Source organism: Carettochelys insculpta, chromosome 5, assembly GCF_033958435.1.
Source record: "Carettochelys insculpta isolate YL-2023 chromosome 5, ASM3395843v1, whole genome shotgun sequence".
NCBI classification, from domain to species: Eukaryota; Metazoa; Chordata; order Testudines; family Carettochelyidae; genus Carettochelys; species Carettochelys insculpta.
In genome coordinates, this window is record NC_134141.1 from 100794412 (window position 1) to 100817604 (window position 23193).

Genomic DNA, 23193 nt, shown 5'->3' on the forward strand with positions numbered 1-23193 from the left:
CTTCTTATCCGCTCTCTTGTTCATAGGCGGAGCGGAAGCCGGGGTCTGCCATATGGTAGTGGCTGACTCCATAATGGCTTCGTCCAGCGGGATAGCAATTTTGGATGAAGCTGGGGGTCTCAAATTTGTCAGGAGTTTGTGATGTTTCTCCTGCACTTCTGCCGTTTGGATGCCTTGCGTGAAAGCCACCCTTTTAAACAGCTCCTGAAACTGTTTGAGGTCATCTGGGGGAGCAACATCCCTGGGGGCCGTGGCCTCATCTGGGGAGGATGAGGAGGAACCACTAGGGTAAACCTCCCTCGAACTCTCAGGTTCCTGCAGCCGATGATACACCCGCTCGCTGGAGGATTGCAAAGGGAAGTCTTGGGGTTCTAAAATTAACTCCCCTTGAGATCGCTGTTTCTCCATCCCCGGCTGGGAGTGTCCCCGGGGGTATTGGACAGCAGGAGGGGACCTGCCCCTGGGTGTAGGCCCAGGGTGTCTGTGTCCAGCATGATAAGGACGACCATGGCAGCACGGGTCCGGGGATGGAGACCTGGACCACTCCCGGGGTGTGTACCTCCGATGTCTGGGACAGCGAGATCTCCGCGACGACACAGATAGAGGTGAAACTGGTTTGTGATAGTACTCCAAGGGATCCAGTCCCAAGAAGGGCGAAGGTGGCCCAAGCCATGGTGACATTGGCTGGAGGAACGGAGAAGCGGGTTCTGGATAGGCCGGTGGAGACCCCGACCTTCTGGGTGGCGTGTGCAGCATAAGGGGAGGGCTTGTTGATAGCAGCAGTGCAGCCCTATCCAGAGAAGGGCTGTGGTGCCGGGTTTTTCCTTTTACATTTCCCCTCCCCTGCAGTGCTGGCGCTGCCCCCTCCTGCGCCGGGGATCTCAGCCCTGCTTTTGGCGCCGCGCTTGGCCCGCTCAGCTGCGGTGCCGCGCGGATAACGTCCTCCGGTGCCTGCAGGCTCCTTGCCTGTTGGCCCTGCACCGTTGGTGCCGCGGGAGTCGGTGCCGCCTGTGGCAGTGCCGCCGGTTCCGGTGCTTGCCTGGCTACTGGTCTAGGTGCCGCGCGTGCCAGCTGTTTTGTAATCGGAGGCTCAGCCTCTGCCACGTGTGCTGCTGCGCTGCCGCTTGTCTGAGTATGCGGCTGGGGGCTGTGTGCTCCGCCCGTCCCGCTCGCTGAACCCGCTGGCGGGGATCGGGCTGGGGAGAACTTCCTCCGCTTCTGCACCAAGGGGGTGAGAGAAGCCGCCTTCCTCTTGTGGAGCCCAGAGGGCCCTTCTGGTTGAGGCCTCTCCGGCAAGTCCGGCTGGAGAGCCTTATCAAACAGGAGCATTTTAAGCCGCATTTCTCTGTCTTTCCTGGACCTGGCTGTGAGCTTAGCACAGTGGGAACACTTCTGGGTAACGTGTGATTCCCCCAGGCACCAGATGCATTCACTATGCCCATCGGAGGCTGGCATAGCTTCGCAGCAAGACTCACACTTTTTAAAGCCTGAAGAGGACATCGCGGTGAGTCTTTTTACTGTTAATAGGGTACTTGACACTTAATTCGTGCCTGTATACCGGAGTCGCGGACACCGGCCTGCAAGGGGAGGCCTACTGGCCTTCACATCCACTCATCTTCTCCACTCCTCTCTCTCTTTTTATTGTGTGTATGTGTATATATTTTTAATATTCTCTTGCTTTCTCTCTCTTTTTTTTTTTTTAAACCAGAAAAAAACCAACAATTTACACGTAGAAACACTATCTAATCTGACTCTGGCCGTAGCCTGAGTGGATTCCGTCTGCAGCCGATGGTGGTTGAGAAGGAGCTGGCGGGGACCGGATCGCGCACGTGGCTGGGGGCGCACAAGGGAGCGGCGCGTGCCGGCGCATGCGCAATCCAGGAGAAACTGCTGGAAGAGTTCCGATCTGCAGCGCCAGGTGAGCCCGACACCTATTGTGGAGCACCCACGGAGACACTCGTAGAAGAATTAGCATTCTAGGTCACACTTGGCCACATCTTTAATGCACTAATATCAGCAGAATTACTCAAAAAAATTAATTTTTCCAAGACAAATTAGATGTATTTTCCAGACTTTCCTGGGAACTTGGGGAAAGTGTAGAGGGAAGAAGATATTTGAAATTGCATAAAACCACTAAACAGATTTTAAATCTTCAACCCTCTGCTTCAAGGACCACAGATTAAATCCTTCAAAATAAAGCTCTGTTCAAGACCAAATTCATGTGGTGGAAATCGCAGGCAGGAAATGCTCCTAAATTTGGCTCTTTCCCTGAAAGGAGATGGCCATTTTTAAGATTAAAGGACCACTCAGGAATCCAGAACAAGAGAAAAAAAGTTTCCAATTCCAGCAGATCTTACTGAAATTGAGTTGATTTTAACATCTAATTTATGGAGCAAGCCCTTTTAGTAAGCTGATCCACATGGAAACTATCCTGTAGGAATGAGAATGACAGAGGCACTCCCAATTAGAGCAAGGGAGGAACTAGTGGTAGAGGCTTTCAAGGATCTCACCATCACTGGTGAGCAACATAGCAAAGTAAGTTACCACAAGGCAATATTCTGCTTCAGTAGGGTGGGTTTTTAAAAATTATTCTTAGAATAATTGGCTTTTACCTGCTCCTTCTAGACTCACAACTACCTTCTGTCACCAAAGTGAAACATTTATGTCTATCTCCCAAATACTATAAGAATTTAAAAAAAATGCATAGCATATTTGTCTCATATTTAAAAATAAGCCCATCACCAATAAGAGTTGGATCCCAATACAGATGTTGTGAACACCCCTTAGGTTATCAAGAGCTGTAAGTGTCACATACAGTAAGGGATGTGGGCCAGAATCAAGAATTCTCCTATGAAAAATGGAAGACAACGTGAGGTGTTCCAAAACCAAATGATATCTTCCAACTTTTGCCAGAAGAATCTGTAAGGCTAAAGGACAGAGGGAGAACTTTACTCTATTGGTTACAAATAAAATGCATCCTTGCAAGAATTCACACAGGAACACAGTTTCCTTAAATTAAAGATTGTCTCAATTATCTTCGACTTCAGCTGCTTCTAGGTAAAACTATTCAAATTACTGAAAAATGGGAACCGTTGAATTTATCAGGGTAACAAATAATTGCCATAAAATTACTCCCATGAATTGGTAAGATAAAACTGGGGATGGGTGGGGTAGGAATGCAGAAGGCTGGCCACTCCATTTTATTTAGTTCATGTAATGAACTCCAATGGGCAATTAGAAATCTGTTTTTAAGAAGCTGACATGCAGCTGTTTGCATCTTTCAAAAACATGACATGCTCCTCAGAATGAAAGAGGCCATGTCATCTCATAGTATGTATTCCTCTGTTCCCCAGATTCTATCATTAACAACTTTATTTCAATAAGACAGACAGGAGTAAAATAAGTCATCTGTATTTCGCCCAATCTATTATGCTGTAACTTTCAAATATGATGCTATAAAAATGTAAGATGGGTGACAAATGTGAGCTACTTGTTACAAATTGTCAGAGAATTATGACAATTTCATCTGGTAGTCATTAAAATAAAAATGCAAGCAATTAAAGTCTTTACACTAGGAACAGACGTCCGATCTCTTTTTGTGATTTAGTCTTTACTTAAATTTATTATTTTCTTAGAGTGCACATTCTGAGAGCTCTCCTTTTTTCTCCATTCAATACTTCACCACATCAATACTCTGACATGAGATATGAGTGAATATGGCAAATCTATCTACCTGACAAAGCCTTACTTAACAGGTGACCCCTTTCTTTGCCTCCAGCACATATTTAGGTGACACCACAGGACACAATTACAAGTATATAAAGTTTCCCAGAACCTTACGGGTGCAGCAAAACAATAAATAATGCAGGCTAGAATAGGAAGTTTTTATTCTAGTGACATCATAGGGCAAGTTTAAGAACATAAGAACGGCCATAGTGGGTCAGACCAAAGGTCCATCCAGCCCAGTAGCCTGTCTGCCAACAGTGGCCAGTGCCAAGTGCCCCAGAGGGGGTGGACCGAAGACAATGATCAAGCGATTTGTCTCCTGCCATCCATCTCCAGCCTCTGACAATCAGAGGCCAGGGACACCATTCCTACCCTTGGCTAATAGCCTTTTGTGGGCCTATCTCCATGAATTTATCTAGCTCTTTCTTAAATTCTGTTATAGTCTGAGCCTTCATAGTCTCCTCTGGCAATGAGTTCCACAGGTCAACTATGCGCTGAGTGAAGAACTCTCTTATTAGTTTTAAACCTGCTAGCCATTCATTTAATTTGGTGTCCTCTAGTCCTTCTATTATGGGCACATGTAAATAACTTTGCCTTATTCACCCTCTCCACACCTGTCATAATTTTATACATCTCTATCATGTCCCCCCTCAGCCTCCTCTTTTCTAAACTGAAAAGTCCCTATCTTTTTAGCCTCTCCTCATACAGGACCTGTTCCAAGCCCCTGATCATTCTAGTTGCCCTTTTCTGAACCTTTTCCAGTGCCAGGATATCTTTTTTTAGGTGAGGAGACCACATACCATAGATTTATATAGGGGCAGTAACATACTCCTTGTCTTATTTTCTATCCCTTTTTTAATAATACCTAACATCCTATTTGCCTTTTTGACTGCCTCTGCACACTGCGTGGATGTTTTCAAGGTACTATCCACAATAACTCCAAGATCTCTTTCCTGATCAGTTATAGCTAAATTAGCCCTCATCACATTGTAAGTATAGCTGGGGTTATTTTTTCCAATGTGCATTGCCTTACACTTATCCACATTGAATTTCATTTGCCATTTTGTTGCCCAATCACTCAGTTTGATGAGATCTTTTTGAAGTTCTTCACAGTCTGCCTTTGTCTTGACTATCTTGAACAGTGTAGTGTCATCTGCAAACTTTGCCACCTCACTGCTCACCCTCTTCGCCAGATCAGTTGTGAATAAAATGAACAGGACTGGTCCTAGGACTGACCCTTGGGGGACACCACTAGTTACCTAGTTCCAGAGCCCCGGGGAAACAGCATCAGCGAATAACTGAATTCACTAATGTTGCACTTGCAAATGCCGCAACTTTACTGCATAGATGCAGTAGTGTTCTCTTTTTAATACTTACTGAGGGCTGAAAAACTTCAGAGTGGCATTTACTATTTCCAGTAAATGTCTTCAGTCTTTTTACTCAAAACAGCTAATAAGGAAACCATACTGTTGTCCTCAATACTAAACAAGCTTATTTGTATTTAACCTGTTGCAGAAGTGGTTCAAGATCACATCGTCATCGTGTGACTGTGGAGTTTACATTCAGAGAATGCATTTTGCATGAACGATAAGCACGACGCACAGGAGTCAGTGGCGAGCAATCCTGCTCCCAGAGCATTTCAGCCATATAAATATAGGGTTTCTGTAATTATGCCAAAACTGATGAAACATGGAGTGCGCTAAGTAAATTACATCTGTTGCTTAATGCTTATTTTAGCTGGCTCGACAAATTTCCTTTCCTCATGTCTGAGCATTTGTAGAAGTTAGACAATCGCTGAACAGTTTGCTCATAGAGCCCAGCTTCTCCTCTTTTAACTTTCTGTGCCCTCTGTCCTACACGAGCAGCCTCTGCTCCCAGTACATATACATCTGCCAACTCTCTGAAAAACACACTCTGGTTTCAGGGAGAGATCACATGGGTGACAATTTACATACAGAGGGAATTCAGATACTCTAACACTTGTTTATTGCTCATGAAAATCTGAGTTACACAGAATATAAATCCTGATTGGAATAGTGTTTTAAACTATCCATTTCTACAAAATAAACCTTTCAGTCAAGAAATGCTCCCAGCTTTTCCTCTATAGAGCTAAGTCTTTCCTCTGCAGTATGGGGAGCGGGTCACTTGCCAGGATTTTCTGGTTATATTTCACCTAATCAATTCCCAGGGATCGCAGGGCACTGATGCACCTCAGTGCCTACCATTCTTTCCCTGTGGCACATAACAGTATTGCAGACCACATGACAGCATGCTGTGGCTGAATTTCTGTTGTTGGGGTTGATGTGTGCATTCTGGCACATGTTTGTCATCTGTGACATACAGCTCAGACTAGATAATCTGAAATTCCTTCTGACCTTAAACTCTATGGCTGCATCTACACAGCTCCCTCCCTTCTCAAAGGGGCATGGTAATGAGCAAATGGGAATACTCAAATAAGGCGTGGATTTAAATATCTCACACCTCACTTGCATAGTCCCGCGAGATTTCACTTCCAGAAGAGCCCCTTCTGGAAGCCACAGAGCCATGTAGACAGGGCCCTTCCAAAAGGAACGCCCACTTCCAAGAGCCCCCTTATTTCTCAAAACACCTCTCGAGGTAATGCATTCCAGTGTGTCACCACCCTCCTAGCAAAATAGTTTTTCCTAATATCCAGCCTACACCTCTAGCTCTTTAACTTGAGACCATTGCTCCTTGTTCTGCCATCCATCACCAGTGAGAATAGTTTCTTTCCATCCTCTTTAGAGTCCCTCTTCAGGAAGTTGAAGGCTACTGTCAAATCACCGTCACTCTTCTCTTCTGCAAACTAAATAAGCCCAGATCTTTCAGTCTCTCCTGATAGGTCATGTGCTCTAGCCCCCTAATCACTTTTGCTGCCCTCCACTGGGCCTCTCCAATGCATCCACATCCTTTCTATACTGGGCAGCTCAAAACTGGATGCAATACTCCAGATGCCAAACAGAGGGGAATAATAACTTCTCTAGATCTGCTGCAAATTCTCCTCCTAATGCACCCCAGTATGCCATTAACCTTGACTAGAAGGGCACACTGTTGAATCAGATCCAGCCTCTCATCCACTGTAATCCCCAGGTGTTTTTCAGCATAGTGCCATCTGCAAATTCAAAACTAATTAATTTTATTTAAAATGAAAGAAAAGCTGAAGATGGCACCCTCTATATGGTCAGGAAGCCCTTGGTGAAACTGAAATACAAAATCTAGTATCCTACATGCATCAGTACAATTTGACTACATCCCAGCCCTCATAACCTAGGTAAATTTTAACTTCAAGTCCATCTAGTTCACAATTTCCCCCATTTTCAAATTCCTGGGGGAAAAATAAAAAGATTAGAGCTTTTTCTTCTGTCCTGAGATTGTGGGATTCTGGTGCATAAATCCTTCCAAGATATTAACCTATAAAAATTAGATAAGACAAGCCACCTAGGAACTGAAGTCTGAGGAAACTATTCAGAACATAATCTAGATTTTTCTCTCACAACTGCATATTCTGCTGACGATGGTCACTAAAAAGTAAAAAACCCACATTCCTATGGCATTATTCAATGGATTTAGGAAGCGCACACACTTAAGTTTAAGAATGAACTTGCGTGCAACTTCCTTTACCCTACTATAATCTGTTACTACTGCAACTTGTGCAGAAATTTTGAATATACATGTGCTAAAAGAACAGCTAATAAGTCATTCAAAATATAATGAATCTCAGACCACTTCAGAATGCCTGTAGATGGTGTTCAATATGCTATGTATCTGAGCATTTCTGTATTTTAAACAAGCCACATATTATATAATATTAAAATTCTATGGTTGCATGTTTAGGATTTACCTACTCTGAATTTAATTTAGATTAAGGTAGGGCATGAATTTAAAATAGATTAGCTTTTCCTGATTAACTCCCTACACCAATGTTTTTACTATAAATTAAGAATGCCTTTTTCTGAATTATGTTGATCCACTTTTGCAGTGCATTAAGGTAATTCAGAATCAACCCCTTGCATCCGCTGCAGTGAACTATTCAAGAGGTATGGTATATAGAGAACTTTCAAGACAGTTCTGTACTACTACAAGGGCAGTAACAGAGAATAAAACTGATTGAAGACCAAGTGTCTTCCCTTAACTTCTAATGGATTCTGGGAACCTTCCAGTCTATGACATTTTTGCTGTTCCACCGGTCAACAACAAGAAAGGAAAAGCCAACAGGAACCTTGAGTAACATGCAGTTTTCTTACATGATTTTGCCAATACATTTAATGTGATCTGTTGCAAGAGAATTTCCAATCAGTGGTGATGCTAGCAATATATTTTAATAACTAAAGCAGATTCAAGTTTCCAAACCCACCTGTATTTCTGCATTTAAAACCTAGTCATAAAATGTTATACATCATGTTATATAATCTAGGCTCTTCACTAAGCATGTTATGGCTATAGGCAATGTTAAAGAACCAGCGTCCCTGAATCAACCAAGAGCCACGAAGCAAAAAAAAGACCATATGACAGATGCAATTTTTCTTGGCACAGTATGGGCATAACAAATTGATGACAATCGTATGTCCATGCTGGCGCTCTTCCATAGCGGATGTGTGAGTGTGTCATTGCATCTGGATGCTGAGCATGCTTGGGTCCTGAGGCACTTCAGCCCTACTTGAAACCAGAACGACAGCAGCTGCACTCAATGAGCACTGTGGGAGCTCCACAAAGTGATGAAAGGCCCAAATTACCACATACTGTAAATACAGATTTATTTCATTAAAATACTAGGTAACCACTGCAGCAATCTCTTCCTGAAATTGACTCATTTTAAATATAATCAAGTTACTTCACAAAAGGTTCATTCATATTCCTCTCATGAAAAGCTGAAAGAAGGTGAAATCAATAATACTTTATATGATCATGAATAAAGGAAGCCCACACAGAAGCTATAAAAAGGAAAAAGCAAAGAAAGAACAAGACGTTGTCATCACATTACCCAAAATAAGGTTCTTTTGTTACATGCCTAATGGGTCTTCAGTGTCTAACACAATTCAGCTATGCAAACAGCTTCCACAAATGGTGAGAAAATAATGGATAAAAAAGAATTGCCATGGGAAAGAGAGACATCAGGACCTTAATCGATTTTCCTACATAGCAAGTAAACCGCTACACAGAAGTATATTATTTTGGGCAATTGCTAATGAACGATTTCACTAACTGGTGCTATTATGCATCAAATTATATACTAGACACACTGCAAGGCACTATCAGTATAATTTCTAAAAATGTGGAAAGTATCGGAGAAGGAAAAACACGCTAATTGCTGGAACACTAACTTTAAAGCAGAGTCACTATGTATTTAAAAGAAACATGCAGAAATTAGAGAATGAGACTGGCTAACCAACATCTGTTAAAGTATCTTTGGGGGGGGGGGAAGGCCACCAAGACTTAACTAGTTTTTAAGATATTAAATTACCATAATTAAAAGTAGTTTCCAAAACAATTTGGCTATGGAGAGTACTGAAAGCTCTAGAAAGCTAAGGTCAATGAGGAAGGAAGGAGGAGAGGCATAAAGTTTCCATTTTGTTAACTTCACTGTGAATTACTTACCCACTTTGTAAAATTTTATTGAGAAATTCTGTGGAGTTTGACATTTGTTTTGGAATTCCAACAGCCTTTACCTGCAGAACTAGGGGAGTTGATGTAGATACAGTCCAACATGCAACAGTAAGTACAAGATAAGAAACCTGGCCTCCCAAGTCTCATGACTGGACACAATGGCAACAAAAGCCTACCTCTTCAGAAAGCAGCCAGCGCCTGGGGTATAAAAGACTAGATAATCCAGCCCTGTCATTTGGGAGAGCCCAATGGTGATCTGCCAAGAGATCAGAGGGCTCAAACACAGCTCTCAGTATATCCTTTGAAAGTTACAGTCTCCACACTGACAACAGAAACAAGACCCTCTGAGGGCTTTCAGGAATATGCTAAATAAGAGAGCTAACCTTCTTGGAAGGGATGACCTGATCTTGCCCACCTCATGATTAGAGGTCCCGGAGAAACCTTTTGACACAGTTTAGAGCATGTGCTAACACTTAGAATCATAGATTACGAGACTGGAAGGAACCTTGAGAGGTCATCGAGTCCAGTCCCCTGCCTTCATGGCAGGACCAAGCACCATCTAGACCATGCCTGACAGATGTCTGTCTAACCTGCTCTTAAATATCTCCAGTGATAGAGATTCCACAACCTCCCTAGGCAATTATTCCAGTGTTTAACCTCCCTGACAGGAAGTTTTTCCTAATGTCCAACCTAAATCTCCCTTGCAGCAGTTGAAGCCCATTGCTCCTTGTCCTATCCTTGGAGGCCAAGGAGAACAATTTTCTCCTTCATCCTTGTAACCCTTTTAGGTACTTCAAAACCACTACAACGTCCCTTTTAAGTCTTCTCTTTTCTAAGCTAAACAAGCCCAGTTCTTTCAGTCTTCCCTCAGAGCTCACGTTCTCTCGACCTTTAATCATTCTTGTTGCTCTTCTTTGTACCTTCCCCAATTTCTCCACATCTTTCTTGAAATGTGGTGCCCAGAACTGGACACAGCACTCCGAGGCCTAATCAGCACAGAGTAGAGCAGAAGAATGGCCTCTCGTGTTTTGCTCATGATATTCCTGTTAACACACCCCAGAATCATGTTTGCTTTTCTTCTGCAACTACATCACACTGTTGACTTGTATTTAGCTTGTGGTCCACTATAACCCCCTATACCCCTTTCAGCAGTTCTCCCTTCTCGACAGTTGCTTCCATTTTGTATGAAGCTGATTGTGTCTTCCTAAGTGAAGTACTTTGCATTTGTCCTTATTCAATTTCATCCTGTTTACCTCAGACCATTTCTCCGGTTTGTCCAGATCATTTTGAATTATGACCCTATTCTCCAAAGCAGTTGCAACCCCTCCCAGCTTGGTGTCACCTGCAAACTTAACAAGCATACTTTCTATACCAGTATCTAAATAGTTCATGAAGATATTGAATAAAACCAGTCCCAAAACAGACCTCTGCGGAACCCCAGTTGTTATGCCCTTCCAGCATGAGTGCAAACAATTAATAACTACTCTCTGAGAATGGTTATCCAGCCAGTTATGCACCCATCTTATAGTAGCCCAATCTAAGTTGCATTTGCCTAGTTTATTGATAAGAAGATAATGTGAAACCATTATCAAATGCCTTACTAAAGTCTAGGTATACCACATACACCACTTCTCCCTTATGCACAAGACTTGTTATCCTGCCAAAGAAAGCTATTAGATTGGTCTGGCATGATTTGTTCTTCAGAAATCCATGCTGGCTGTTATCTATTACCCTATTTTCTTCCAGATGTTTGTAGATTAATTCCTTAGTTACTTGCTCCATTATCTTTTCCAGCACAGAAGTTACACTGACTGGTCTGTAGTTTCCTGGGTAATTCTTTTTTCCCCTTTTTATAGATGGGCACTATATTTGCCCTTTTCCAGGCTTCTGGAATCTCTCATGACTTCCAGGACTTTTCCAAAGATGATCGTTAAAGGCTCCAACATCTCCTTCTATCAGCTCCTTGAATATTCTAGGATGCATTTCATCAGGCCCTGGTGACTTGCAGACATCTAATTTTTCTAAGTAATTTTTAATTCCCCCACTCCCTCAAATCCTGTAAACCTATCCCTTTCCCATTAGCATTCACCATGTTAGGCATTTCTGCATCAGAATTCTTGGTGAAGACCAAAAAAAAAGTCATTAAGCACCTCTGCCATTTCCAAGTTTCCTGGTATCATTTCTCCCTCCTCACTGAGCTGTGGACCTAGCCTGTCCTTGGTCTTCTGCTTGCTTCTATATTTATATTTATAGAATATCTTCTTCTTACCCTTTATGTCTGTAGCTAGTCTGAGCTCATTTTGTGCCTTTGCCTTTCTAATCTTGCCCCTTCATACACATATTGTTTGCTTATATTCATCCTTTGTAATTTCTCCTAATTTTCAGTTTTTAAATGACTCCTTTTTGATTTTGAGATCATGCAAGATCTCCTGGCTAAGCCAGGGCGGTCTTTTACCACACTTTCCGCCCTTCCTACACATGGATATAGCTTGCTTTTGGGCCCTTAATGATGTTCCTTTAAAAAACTGACAACTCTCTTCAGTTGTTTTCCCTCTTAGGCTTGCTTCCCATGGGACCTTACCTACCAGCTCTCTGAGTTTACCAACGTCTGCCTTCCTGAAACCCACTGTTTCTATTTTGCTGTTCTACCTTTCACCATTTCTTAGCATCATGAACACTTTTTCCCAAGCTGCCTTCCACTTTCAAATTCTCGACCAATTGATACCTATTTGTTAAAATCAAATCTAGAACTGTTTCCCCATCTAGTAGCTTTTTCCACCTTGCAAAATAAAAAATTGTTGTCAATAAAGTCCAAGAACTTTCTGGATAGACTGTGCCTCATTGTGTTAGTTTCCCAACATATGTCTGTATAGTTGAAGTCCCCCATCACCACTAAATCCTGTGCTTTGGATGATTTTGTTAGTTGCTTATAAAAAGCCTCATCCACCTCTTCTGCCTTGGTAGGTGGTCTGTAGCAGACCCCTAGCATGACAACACCCTTGATTTTTTAACCCCTTTTAACCTAACCCAGAGACTTTCAACTTGTCTATCTCCCACATCCATTTCCACCTCTGTCCAGGTGTGCACCTACTTAATATATTAAGCAACACCTCCTCCCTGTTGACCCTGCCTCATGAAAGATGTCCAACTGCTCAGTATGCCTTTCCTACCCCAACATCAACGTCTCCTAAGGGCCCCAGTATCTATCAGCTTGCCAGCACTTTGACATTTAAGAATGAATTTCCCACGAAGTACTCTGCATTCTTAGCTAACTCATTAACAGTTCAGATGAGGGGACATTTAGTGGGAATGTGTCAAAGTTGGAGTATAAAATTTTTCTATAGCTTTTTTGAGACAGATTTGTCAAATACTTTAAATGAAGTTCTCTTCTCCCCCAGCCGCACCCTTTTTGGTGTAAATAAAGCCATGCAGAGTGGGATCCCACTTTCCATATTTTTATTGGCTACTACTGTGTGATTTACTGGCTCCTGAGACACTAAGCATTGATCCCATGTGTATAAATCACTTACTCTGGATTTCATTGTTTAGTTTCCTGAGGGAAATAAAGCCTGAAATCATGTTATAAAGATTGCTGTCTGAGGTGGAGGTATCTTAGCATCCTTCCCATCTGTTATTGGATTGGTTTTTCCTAGCATTCCCTTCCCCTTCTTTTTTGTCCCCCAACCCGTCAAGTTCCAGGAAAGCCTCTTTTAAATCTCCCCAGAAGACAGTGACCGTGTAAAAGGAATGGGGCTTGATTCCCCACAAGAGAGGCAATATTTTAGGAAACAGAAAAGACCACAGATTATATTTCAGTGAAGCAGTGATTCTGGCACAAAACTCTCCTGTGTGTGTTGTGTCTAGAAAAACAATCAAATGACTGCCCTTTCTCCAAGGGAAAGGGACAATAAATAAAAGACAGACTGAACTTTCCAAAGATATCAGGACACTTCTATTGAGCAACAGTAGTAAAAGGTTAAAAAGAGTATTGTCACCATTGCTTGTCAGGATGGAGCCACATCACAACACCCCAAACAAAGGAGTATTAAGCTTAAAAGGATAAAGGTTAGTGCTCTAATCAAACATCAGATTAACTGCTGGCATAAGTGAAATCAATAATTGGCACCAATACCTAGAATATAATAGAAACATAGAAGTGGAAGGGACCCAAGAGGTCATAGAGTCCAGTTCCCTGCACTCACAGCAGGACCTAGCACCATCTACACCATCCATGACAGATGTTTATTTAACCCACCCCAAGAAACTTGAAAGCTGTTATCACAAAATACATTTGAGGTCTGAACTCACAACCCCTGGTTTACAAGGCCAGTGCTCTAACCATTGGGCTTTCTGGGAGTACATAGTACCATGCAATTATTAAACTACTGGATACTAGAGCATTCCTCTAATTAGCTCCGTCTCAAGACACTGGCACAAGCATCACCGGTGGCAGCAAAAAGCAAATGTCTAGGGAAGTTTCACACAATGAAACACCCTTTGTTATGTCTACACGCACACACACTCGTACTTACCTGACATGTTTGCCTTGTTCTCTCAGCATCTTCACTAGATCAGCTATGGGGTACTGAGCTTTTGCTGCGCACAAACCATAACCTGAAAGAAACATTCCCCGTGCTTAAACTGGTTCTCCAATTCAAACTAGGGAAACAAAAAAAAACTTTTCCTATCACATGCAGCAGAACATCTAAGCATAAAAAAGCTGCATTCAAACATCGCCATAACTCATGAGAGTTTCAGCACCACCTAATTTTTCCTTCTTTTTACTCTCCAGACTTAGTCGGAAAAGGGGAATGCCAGGTTTCCTGGCCCCAAAATGTTGGGAGGGCCAATTGTGGGGTGAGGGGGTTGCAAGGGAGCAGCAAGGCTCCCCCTGTGGGGCAGTGGGTGGGGCAGGTAGAGTCACGAGGCCTGTCTCCACCTGGCCACTGTTTTCTTGCTGTGGCTGCATCCAGTGGCCATTCTGCAGTATTACTTTCCCTGCGTTCACTGCCGCAGTGGTGAGCCTGAAGTATGTTGTCCCTCCTGTCAGTGCCCCTCCCTTTCAATGCTCTGGGAAATCCTGAGATTTCAGGCGTTTCCCACTTTCCAGGCACAACCAATCCTTGACCTTGGTTTAAGGTAAGGTGAGAGGAATCTGCCCATCAAATTTCGAGGTTTTAGCTCTTGCAGTTTAACAGGAATTCTTGAACAAACGTAGCAATGACAGACCGAAAGACAGACAGACGCAAGTAGATTGTGCTCGATGTTGGCCGTACAGACAGACAGACAGACCTTAAAAGTTTATGAACAAAAACCAGATAAAGGGTAGAAAGACACCAATACACACAAAACTGAAGAGACTTGCCCAAGCAGACTACACAGGTGGTCAGTGCCCAATTTAGGAATAGAACAAAAGCACTACTGCCTCCAAGTTTAGTACCTTAACCACTAATTCACACTGATTCCTCACATAATTATGAACCATGAAGATTTACAACCTACATCCCATTAGTATCTTACAACATTCACTGTCACCACCTCTTACCTGGAGTAATGATAATGCTATTGGCCTCCCTTATCATTTCAACAGCATTATCCAAGTTGACTTCTGTGTGAGTACCAGTGATTTCCATAGGTTTCCCTCCAGCTGTTGAAGTAGTACCATAGCCACCAAGTATGACATTAGCAAGAGAACGATTCATGGCCTGAAAAACAAAGCAATTTTGACCGCCTGATCACCAATTCTAAGGACAACAAAAAATAGCTTCAGGAAGCAAACTTTCTATCTTATTTTTTCTGAATATACACTCTTTTTTATTTATTTATTTTTTAAACAACAAATTTAAAACATTTCAGCAAAAAAAAACAAACAAACAAAACACTGACATTTCAACAACAAAAGGGATCTTGGGATTGGAATAATAAAATTGCTGCAGAAGATGTTCCTGAGCTTTGACCAATTCTTCGTGTAACCACAGAATCTCTAAACCATAATATGACAATTAAACGGCCTGTACAGGAAGCCCTACACAGTGCCACCACAGCTTCAAGAAGAAAAACAAAACAAAACAAAGGAAAACACACGAAGTAAAGCTAACCAAAGGCTGACTCAACACTCTAGGGAACTGCAGAGTACCAAAACCAGATACTGTCAGGCCACCAAAAAGAGTTCTAAAAACAAGTGTTCTCAGCTGAAAATAGTATTCCTCCTGAGAACTGATTCCTTGGACTGGCAACAGGAACACCAACAGACACTAACACTTATGAAGCATGCTCCTTCTAATAGCTGGGTCCCAAAACATTCACGTACTCAGGTGAAACAGGCAAAATTTGTTGTAATTGCAGTCTAACAAATTTCAAAGGGGAATAAAAAGGGAAATAATTTGGCTCTTATGTTAAGAGTATGTGCACCATGCCAAGTTACAGCCCAGGGCAAACCTTTTAATAAGGATGGCTGCAGATTTGCAAACATGTAAATGAGAGGAAAACCCACAAGAAAGTATACAGTTTCAAATTAAGCATTTAAATTTCCAACACCTCTAAGAAGTAGGGTTGCTGAGCTTTCAGTTTTCAATAGGAATGTTATTAAAAGTCTGGTTGGCAGTGCAGTTGGGGGTGGAGCTCAGGCAAGCTCCAAAGTTCTCTGTAAGCTGAGCATTTGGGCAGCTATCCACAAGAGATTCAAATGCCACCCAGCAGAGCACCAACAGTTGGCAGCACATTTCTCTACTGGTGGTGCCTCAGTTCACACAACAAAAATTATTCTGCACATGGTGGAAAACATTAGAGAGACCAATGACAGGCTCCCTAACTGCCCTGGCTCTGCGCTGCTCCCAGAACCAGCTGTCAGGTCCCTGCATTCCGTATGCCCAGGGATGCTCCATAAACTCCCACACTCTGAATCCCAGTTATGAAGCTCCCATTGGCTGGGAGCCACAACCAATGGAAGCTGCAGGGGTGGTACCCACAGGCACAGCAGCAGCACACACAGCCTCCTTGGCTACCCATGTGCCTAGGGATAGGGGTGAGAGGGAGATAGCTCAGTGGTTTTTGACCTCCGAGTTCAATCCTTGAGAGGGCCATTTAGGGATCTGGGGAAAATAGATTTTATTTTAAAAAAAAAGTCAGTCAGTTTTGGTGGTAGGTCCTGCTGTGAGGACAGGGGACTGGATCTGATGCCCTCTGAAGGTCCCTTCTAGTACTATGAGATACATATATCTCCATATTTCAACTGATTCCTAAGTGCCAGGCTAACTGCTGCTGGGAGCCCACACCCTGAATCCCGCCTGAACCACAACCTCCTGCCCCAGCCCAGAGTCCCCTCCTGCACTCAAATTCCCTCCCACAGCCCATACACTCCCATACCCCCAACCTCCTATTTCAGCCTTGAGCCCCCTCCTGTACGCCAAACCCCTTATCCTCAGACTCACTGCAGAGCCTGCCCTCCGAGCCATAGACCTGTGCCTCCACCCTCACCCAGTGAAAGAGACCAAGTGTGGAGAATGGTGAGCAGTGGGGCAAGCAGGGGGGCAGGGCAGCAGCTGGGCCTGAGGACAGAGGGCAAGGCAGAGGTGTTCACTTGCGTGTGATTAGAGAGCTGGCAACTCTACTCAGAAGAATAAAGAAAGGGAGACAAGCATATTACAAGTGGAAGGCCATGGTTGGCAAGTAACATGGTAGTAGCATTTTGGATATCAGGAGGACACAGGATAGTCCTGATCCAAAGTCCACTGGAATCAAGGACAGTCCTTCTCTTGACTTAAACGAGCACTGGATCAGAAGCACTCTTAGACCTATAAGTTGAACACAATTGTCGATGTATGCTTTGCTCATTTAATTTTTCCCCTGTTTCAAGGGGAGAAGAGAAAAACAGAATATACTAGTAACTGCACTATAGTGGCTAATCGCCTGGTAATGTGGTCTGGAAAGAGAAGGATGCTCCCAACAAAACTTAAAGACACATGGGCTAACTCTGCAAGATACAATGCAATCACCAATCTCAATGAAGTTTGTGCATCGGGAGGAGAAAAAGCAGCAGCTCCCTAAAGATGCACAGAATGCCAAAAAACTTGTACTTTTCTTGGAAGGTCTTTACAAAAGAAGTTAAGCTACTTTACTGTGCAAGAACACAAAAATCAGAAAAGGAAACTGTGTCCCAATATATTAACAGAATAGCTAAGTCTTCTGCCTAAATTTCACTGTGCATTCCAAAGGACCATGCAGATTGCCTGGCTAAGTATTAATTAAACAGCCTGTCCACTTATATGTGCAAGCCAAAAGCAAATAGGAAAAAGGTTCTTTCTATCAAAGCAAAAACCTTCTAAGAAAAAAGGCCTGTGTTAAGGTTGTAAAGAAAAGAACCAATTCCAGTGAAAAGGTGGTTCTCAGGTGGTTTTCTTGTTTGAGGTTAAAACTATGTTGTTAACTCACCTAAGTTCAAGGCACAACAGGGAAAGTCAAGCAGACTCATCTACGAATGTCTTAGGAAAATTTTGAGATTATTGGAATGTTTCTCGAGATTAAGTTAGTTTTAATCACAAAAAGGTTATTAAAAATCCCACAGAATGAACCTTCAACCATTAAGACATTTCCACAAACATCTCCTCTGCAAGAGATAAGTTACGATAAAAATATTATTTTGGATGGAAGGTCACATTGAGAAGAATGTTGTTTCACTGGCACCTTTTAAGTCATGTTTGCATTATAAAAGTTCATATCAGCTTAAAGCTGACTGCCTACCAGTTCCCTTTCATTACAGCTTGCTGAAGAATAAAAGCTGTTCAGTCCCATGGAGTAAAGTAATGTATTTAAAGTGACATTTTGGAAGGCAGTTCATAACATAAAACAAAGTCTGTTAGTTAGAGGAGGTTAGATAATGGTCACCTGCTGAAAAATACCACCACATTATTGTGTTTATTGCTCGGCAGCAACTCATTTGCAGTTATGATAACTGACTTCTTATACAGGGTTAAAAACAACACTAGAGTCACTGAGCATCATCTTAAAAGGTGAACTCTAGAAAGTTTGCAAATAAGATGATTGTCCCTACTGTCCAAACTTCAGTATATAGACTTGATTAGGCCATGCACACCATCGCATATCTGTTTAGTCAGTTACAATCCATTTCTGTTGTCTCTTTTGATGTAAATATCTCAGCACTGCCTTTGCAAGCTCATTGAGAAGCAGCAGGAAAGGGATATGAGAAAAAAAAAAAAGAGAATCGAGGAGGAGTGTGGAGCAGGGTTAGGAACATATTTTGGTAAACAGGTGCATACTATGAATTGACAGGAATTTGTTTTACGTTTGAATGAGCAGACTGCAAATCGGTATTTTCCCTCCAATCATTTGCATTAAATCACACTTACTCATTTCCTTTAACCATCAAGTTTTCAAGTGGTTTTGGCTCAGTTGCTGCCTAGGACAAGAAAAAGCTAGAGATGGATTATGTACCAAATGATCTCTTATTTTCAAAAACAGGAAATATGAGGCACATTGGAAAGCACAAGGAGCTTCCAAATCCAAATCGGTTTTGCAAAATTTGAACTGGAGCACCCCTCTAGAGATCTGTACCAATATTCCTTTTTAATTTATCTTTCTTGAGCAAGAGTTGAAAAAAAAAAATCAAACAACTATACATGACATTTCACAAGATACCAACTCTAGTGGAAGTGGAACAGAGTAATGGAACACCTTCACAGTTGGCAACCAGGAAATATCAGAAGGGGAAGAGAGGACAACTTTAAATATGAAATAAAGCAAGAGTTGGAAGAGAAATGGAAGGCCCAAAATTATATAATGGAACTGACAGGAACAGCCATTATTGCACACTAAGGACACAGATTTTCTGCTACCTAACTTAAAATATGAGGAAGATGGAAGAAAAAGAAAAAAAGACTAGTGTGGAAGCATTCAAGGAGCACAGACCATTACTAAAACTAAAATCACACACGAAGGACTAAACTTAAACCCTTAACATTATTCCAATGCAGAGTTGTCATAAGATTAACGCGCATCTGCTGCCACCCAGTGGAGATTCCGATATCATGGCACCCTGAACAAACCAATCAGACATCATTTAGGACTATAGATTACCAACTCAAATGGTGAGTAAAGACATCATCAGACTGAATCTCACACACATCCCAGGCTTTGTAAAGCTTCATAGCAGAATTCACTCGGGAAAATAGGTTTTCCTCTTACCATAAACAGACAAGTCTCAGCCTCATATACACTGCTAATGGGTAAAGATTACAAAGATGTTCAAGTCTGAGGAGTCAGTCTCTAAGTATTCATCGCACAGTCCTCAGGCCAATGAAGCCACTCGACTGACTCTCCTTGATTTCAGCAGATTTTGCATCTGATTCCTGTGCTCCAGTTCTACAGAGCATGCTTGATTTTGAACTGAACGCTGAGCCAGTGGGAATTAAAAGCGGAGTCTAGTACTTCACTGACTAGGGAAGGGGTTGTTGAACTGTGACTTTATAAACAAAAAATGTTTCAAAATTGCAGCAAAGTCAGGCATGATTAACCTCCAAATCACTTCTACTTTCACAAAAGGTTTAGGCTGTCCAGTCCAACACTTAATTAAAGCCCATAAAAACATTTACCAGTCTCTAAACAGCCTTAATGTGCCATAGCAGTTTTGCTTCACATCCCTTCCCCGGCCCAGTGCAGATTCGGAGCATTGCTCCCCTGTTATTTTATAATACAACTTCAAGTACAAACTATTTCTATTTCATTCTTACCACACACATGATGTAAGAGAGGATGGCACCAGAGGAACCAATGAGAGCGCCAACAATGGTCAGCAAGTTGTTATTGAGCAGGAAGCCTTCTGCACACAGAGCCCATCCAGAGTAACTGTTCAGCACAGTAATAACTACAGGCATGTCAGCACCTCCTATAGCTGCTGTTAAGGTGACACCCTGAAGATCGGGGGGAAAAAAAAAATCACACACACACTTCAGCATAATCTTACAAACTATAAGTTTCACAGAGATGTTAGTCTTACTGCAGATATTTAATAAAAGGTATAAAGTTAGATTCCAAAATTATTTGATCCACAAACCCAATATGTCCCATATAAAGGTAATTAATAAGAGAGTACCATACAGGAATTCTGATCATTTCTGCCTTCAAAGATTGGATACCAAAATACTTCACACAGTTTCACAAGTAAGGTCTTTTGTTAACACTGATCGAGATTAAAAATAAGTGAATATACCTCTAAAAGCAGCAGGTTTACAATTCAAAAAGAAATTGTGCTGCTGATGTACCAAGGTGAAGAAATATGATCATTAAGTGCAAAAAGAGACATGCAGAAGATCTAGAAATGTGTTGTGGCATCATTATACTGGTCCCTCCATTTTCCCCTATTTGTGAACAGTTCCATGATTTGACATACTTGAGGTTTAAAAGGTGAACTGCAATTCTACTGTATTTTATTTATAAAGTGAACTAAAAGGTGTTTGTAAGATGATGGATGAGCAAAATAGCAAAAGCAAGACGGAGATTCAGCATAATAAACTAGTTCTTTTGCTCACCAAAGTCCAGATTTAGCAGATCTAAACATATTCTTAAATACTTTGCTAAATCAAGGCCGAATTTCAGATCATTTAAAGTCTCGTGCCAGCACCCATTCCACTCTGTAGTACTACAGTTTTTACCCAGGTCATCAGAGCAGAGTGGTCCAACTCATGCAGCTTATGATATAGCATAGTTTAACAAAAAGGGGTATAAAATTACACATCTTGCACAGCTATAAACTAAACCAGAATTCACCAGCATTCTGACAGATTATCGCGGAACCCTATGTGCAACTGAAGCTACAGTCACTCTGGTTTATGGCATCATAACCTGCGCATTGCACCAAGAAGTGATTGTGGGGCAATTTTAGTATGTGGAAGAAACAGCTGACAATTCTATACATGCTGACTCCCGTTGGCTCCCTTGCTATCTGGTGATTCAGCACATATTGCAGCAAAACAGATCCTGCAACAAAACGAAGTCCATACGTCAGTATTCGCTGTTCACTTTGAGTAGCACGTAACCCATTGGCTTACCATAACAGCAGAAAGTGCCGACACTGAACCTAAACAGGTAAGTCCTGTAGTGTAACTAGGATCGATCATATATGGAATCATTCCACCGATACTGGCAGCCAGCAAACCTGCATTCAGTAAGTGCCGGCCTGGCAGAAGCAGTGCTGCAGAGTTCAGGATACCTGGAATCAAACATACTATCACATTTAAAGCCTAAAATGCACGAGGGAGAGTTTACACATGCACCTCTGAAAAGAGATTAAAAGGAAAATAAACCACTGACGAACAAAGTGATATTCAAAGCGAAGTCAGAAACTGACAGCTATGGCAGTATCTTGGGCAAACCTTATGAAACTAACAGAGAGTAAGCCGTGCTAGTCTATACACTATCAAAACAAAAAGCAGTCAAGTAGCCCTCTAAAGACTAGCAAAATAGTTTCTTAGGTGAGCTTTCGTGGGACAGACCCACTTCTTCAGACCATATCCAGACCAGAACAAACTCAGTATTTAAGACACAGAGAACCAAAAACAGTAAGCAAGGAGGACAAATCAGAAAAAGATAATCAAGGTGAGCAAATCAGAGAGTGGAGGGGTGGGGGGGAAGATCAAGAATTAGATTGAGCCAAGCATGCAGACGAGCCCCTATAGTGACTCAGAAAGTTCACACCCCGATTTAAACCATGTGTTAACGTTCCGAATTTGAATATAAATGTCAATTCGTAGCTTCCCTTTCTACAAAGGAGCGATAATCTAAAAGAGATTATCTAAAAGAGATTATCGCTCCTTTGTAGAAAGGGAAGCGGACGAATTGACATTTATATTCAAATTCGGAACGTTAACACATGGTTTAAATCGGGGTGTGAACTTTCTGAGTCACTATAGGGGCTCGTCTGCATGCTTGGCTCAATCTAATTCTTGATCTTCCCCCCCACCCCTCCACTCTCTGATTTGCTCACCTTGATTATCTTTTTCTGATTTGTCCTCCTTGCTTACTGTTTTTGGTTCTCTGTGTCTTAAATACTGAGTCTGTTCTGGTCTGGATATGGTCTGAAGAAGTGGGTCTGTCCCACGAAAGCTCACCTAAGAAACTATTTTGCTAGTCTTTAAAGGGCTACTTGACTGCTTTTTGTTATGAAACTAAGTTTCCCTACCTTAAGAGCTCGTTATATTAAAAATGCAAGTGTGTATATACTATTGTGGGATTTTGTGTAATGTCTCTAGGGCAAAGACACAGCTGATGAATACCCAGGGAAGTGTTATGAGCTTCAAAGGACTCAGTGAAATAATGCATTAGATCAGGGTGTACCAAACTTTATATAGTTGGGACCCGGGTTTTTTAAGTGCCTTTTTTTACAGCCCGAAAATACAAACGCATATTTAAAAAATGAAAAAAGAATAAATTTTCACGGGTTTATTATTTCTTCACAACAATAGCAATACATAGAGATAACCTGTATATTCTCTAAGGACTGGTACTGAACCAAAGACCACACTTTGGGAAACGCTGCATTAGATAAAGTTAAGCAGGACTCTGAGGAACATCTAATCTTTTCTTGCTTGAAAACGTTTTTGGTGGGCCCTTGGAGACGAGTGCTAGGACTTTGCCAGGAGGAAGGAACAAATATGTCCTTTCTCCCAAGTGTTAATACATATGCCAATGCTTAATTAACAAAAATAAAAGTTTTAAACTGTCAGGAGTGTTCTGCCGACATCCCGGTCTTCCTCATCCCACGAGGAAGAAGGGATGTGTTGGCAGAGGGTTTTCTCCCAAACAATGGGAAAACATCTCCCGACAGAACTGTCA

At 42.0% G+C, this 23193-nt stretch overlaps 1 protein-coding gene across 2 annotated transcripts in view; it reads right to left on the minus strand.

Moving 5' to 3' along the window:
* The window catches only part of NNT (nicotinamide nucleotide transhydrogenase), a 73847-nt gene that overhangs the window by 12787 nt on the left and 37867 nt on the right, over positions 1-23193 (minus strand). For both annotated transcript variants that reach the window (XM_074995587.1, XM_074995588.1), the window contains exons 16-19: positions 21411-21571; positions 20094-20273; positions 14894-15053; positions 13881-13962 (exon numbers count right to left, since the gene is read on the minus strand). In XM_074995587.1, the coding sequence (XP_074851688.1) occupies positions 13881-13962; positions 14894-15053; positions 20094-20273; positions 21411-21571 (583 nt within the window). The remainder of the gene's footprint in view (positions 1-13880; positions 13963-14893; positions 15054-20093; positions 20274-21410; positions 21572-23193) is intronic.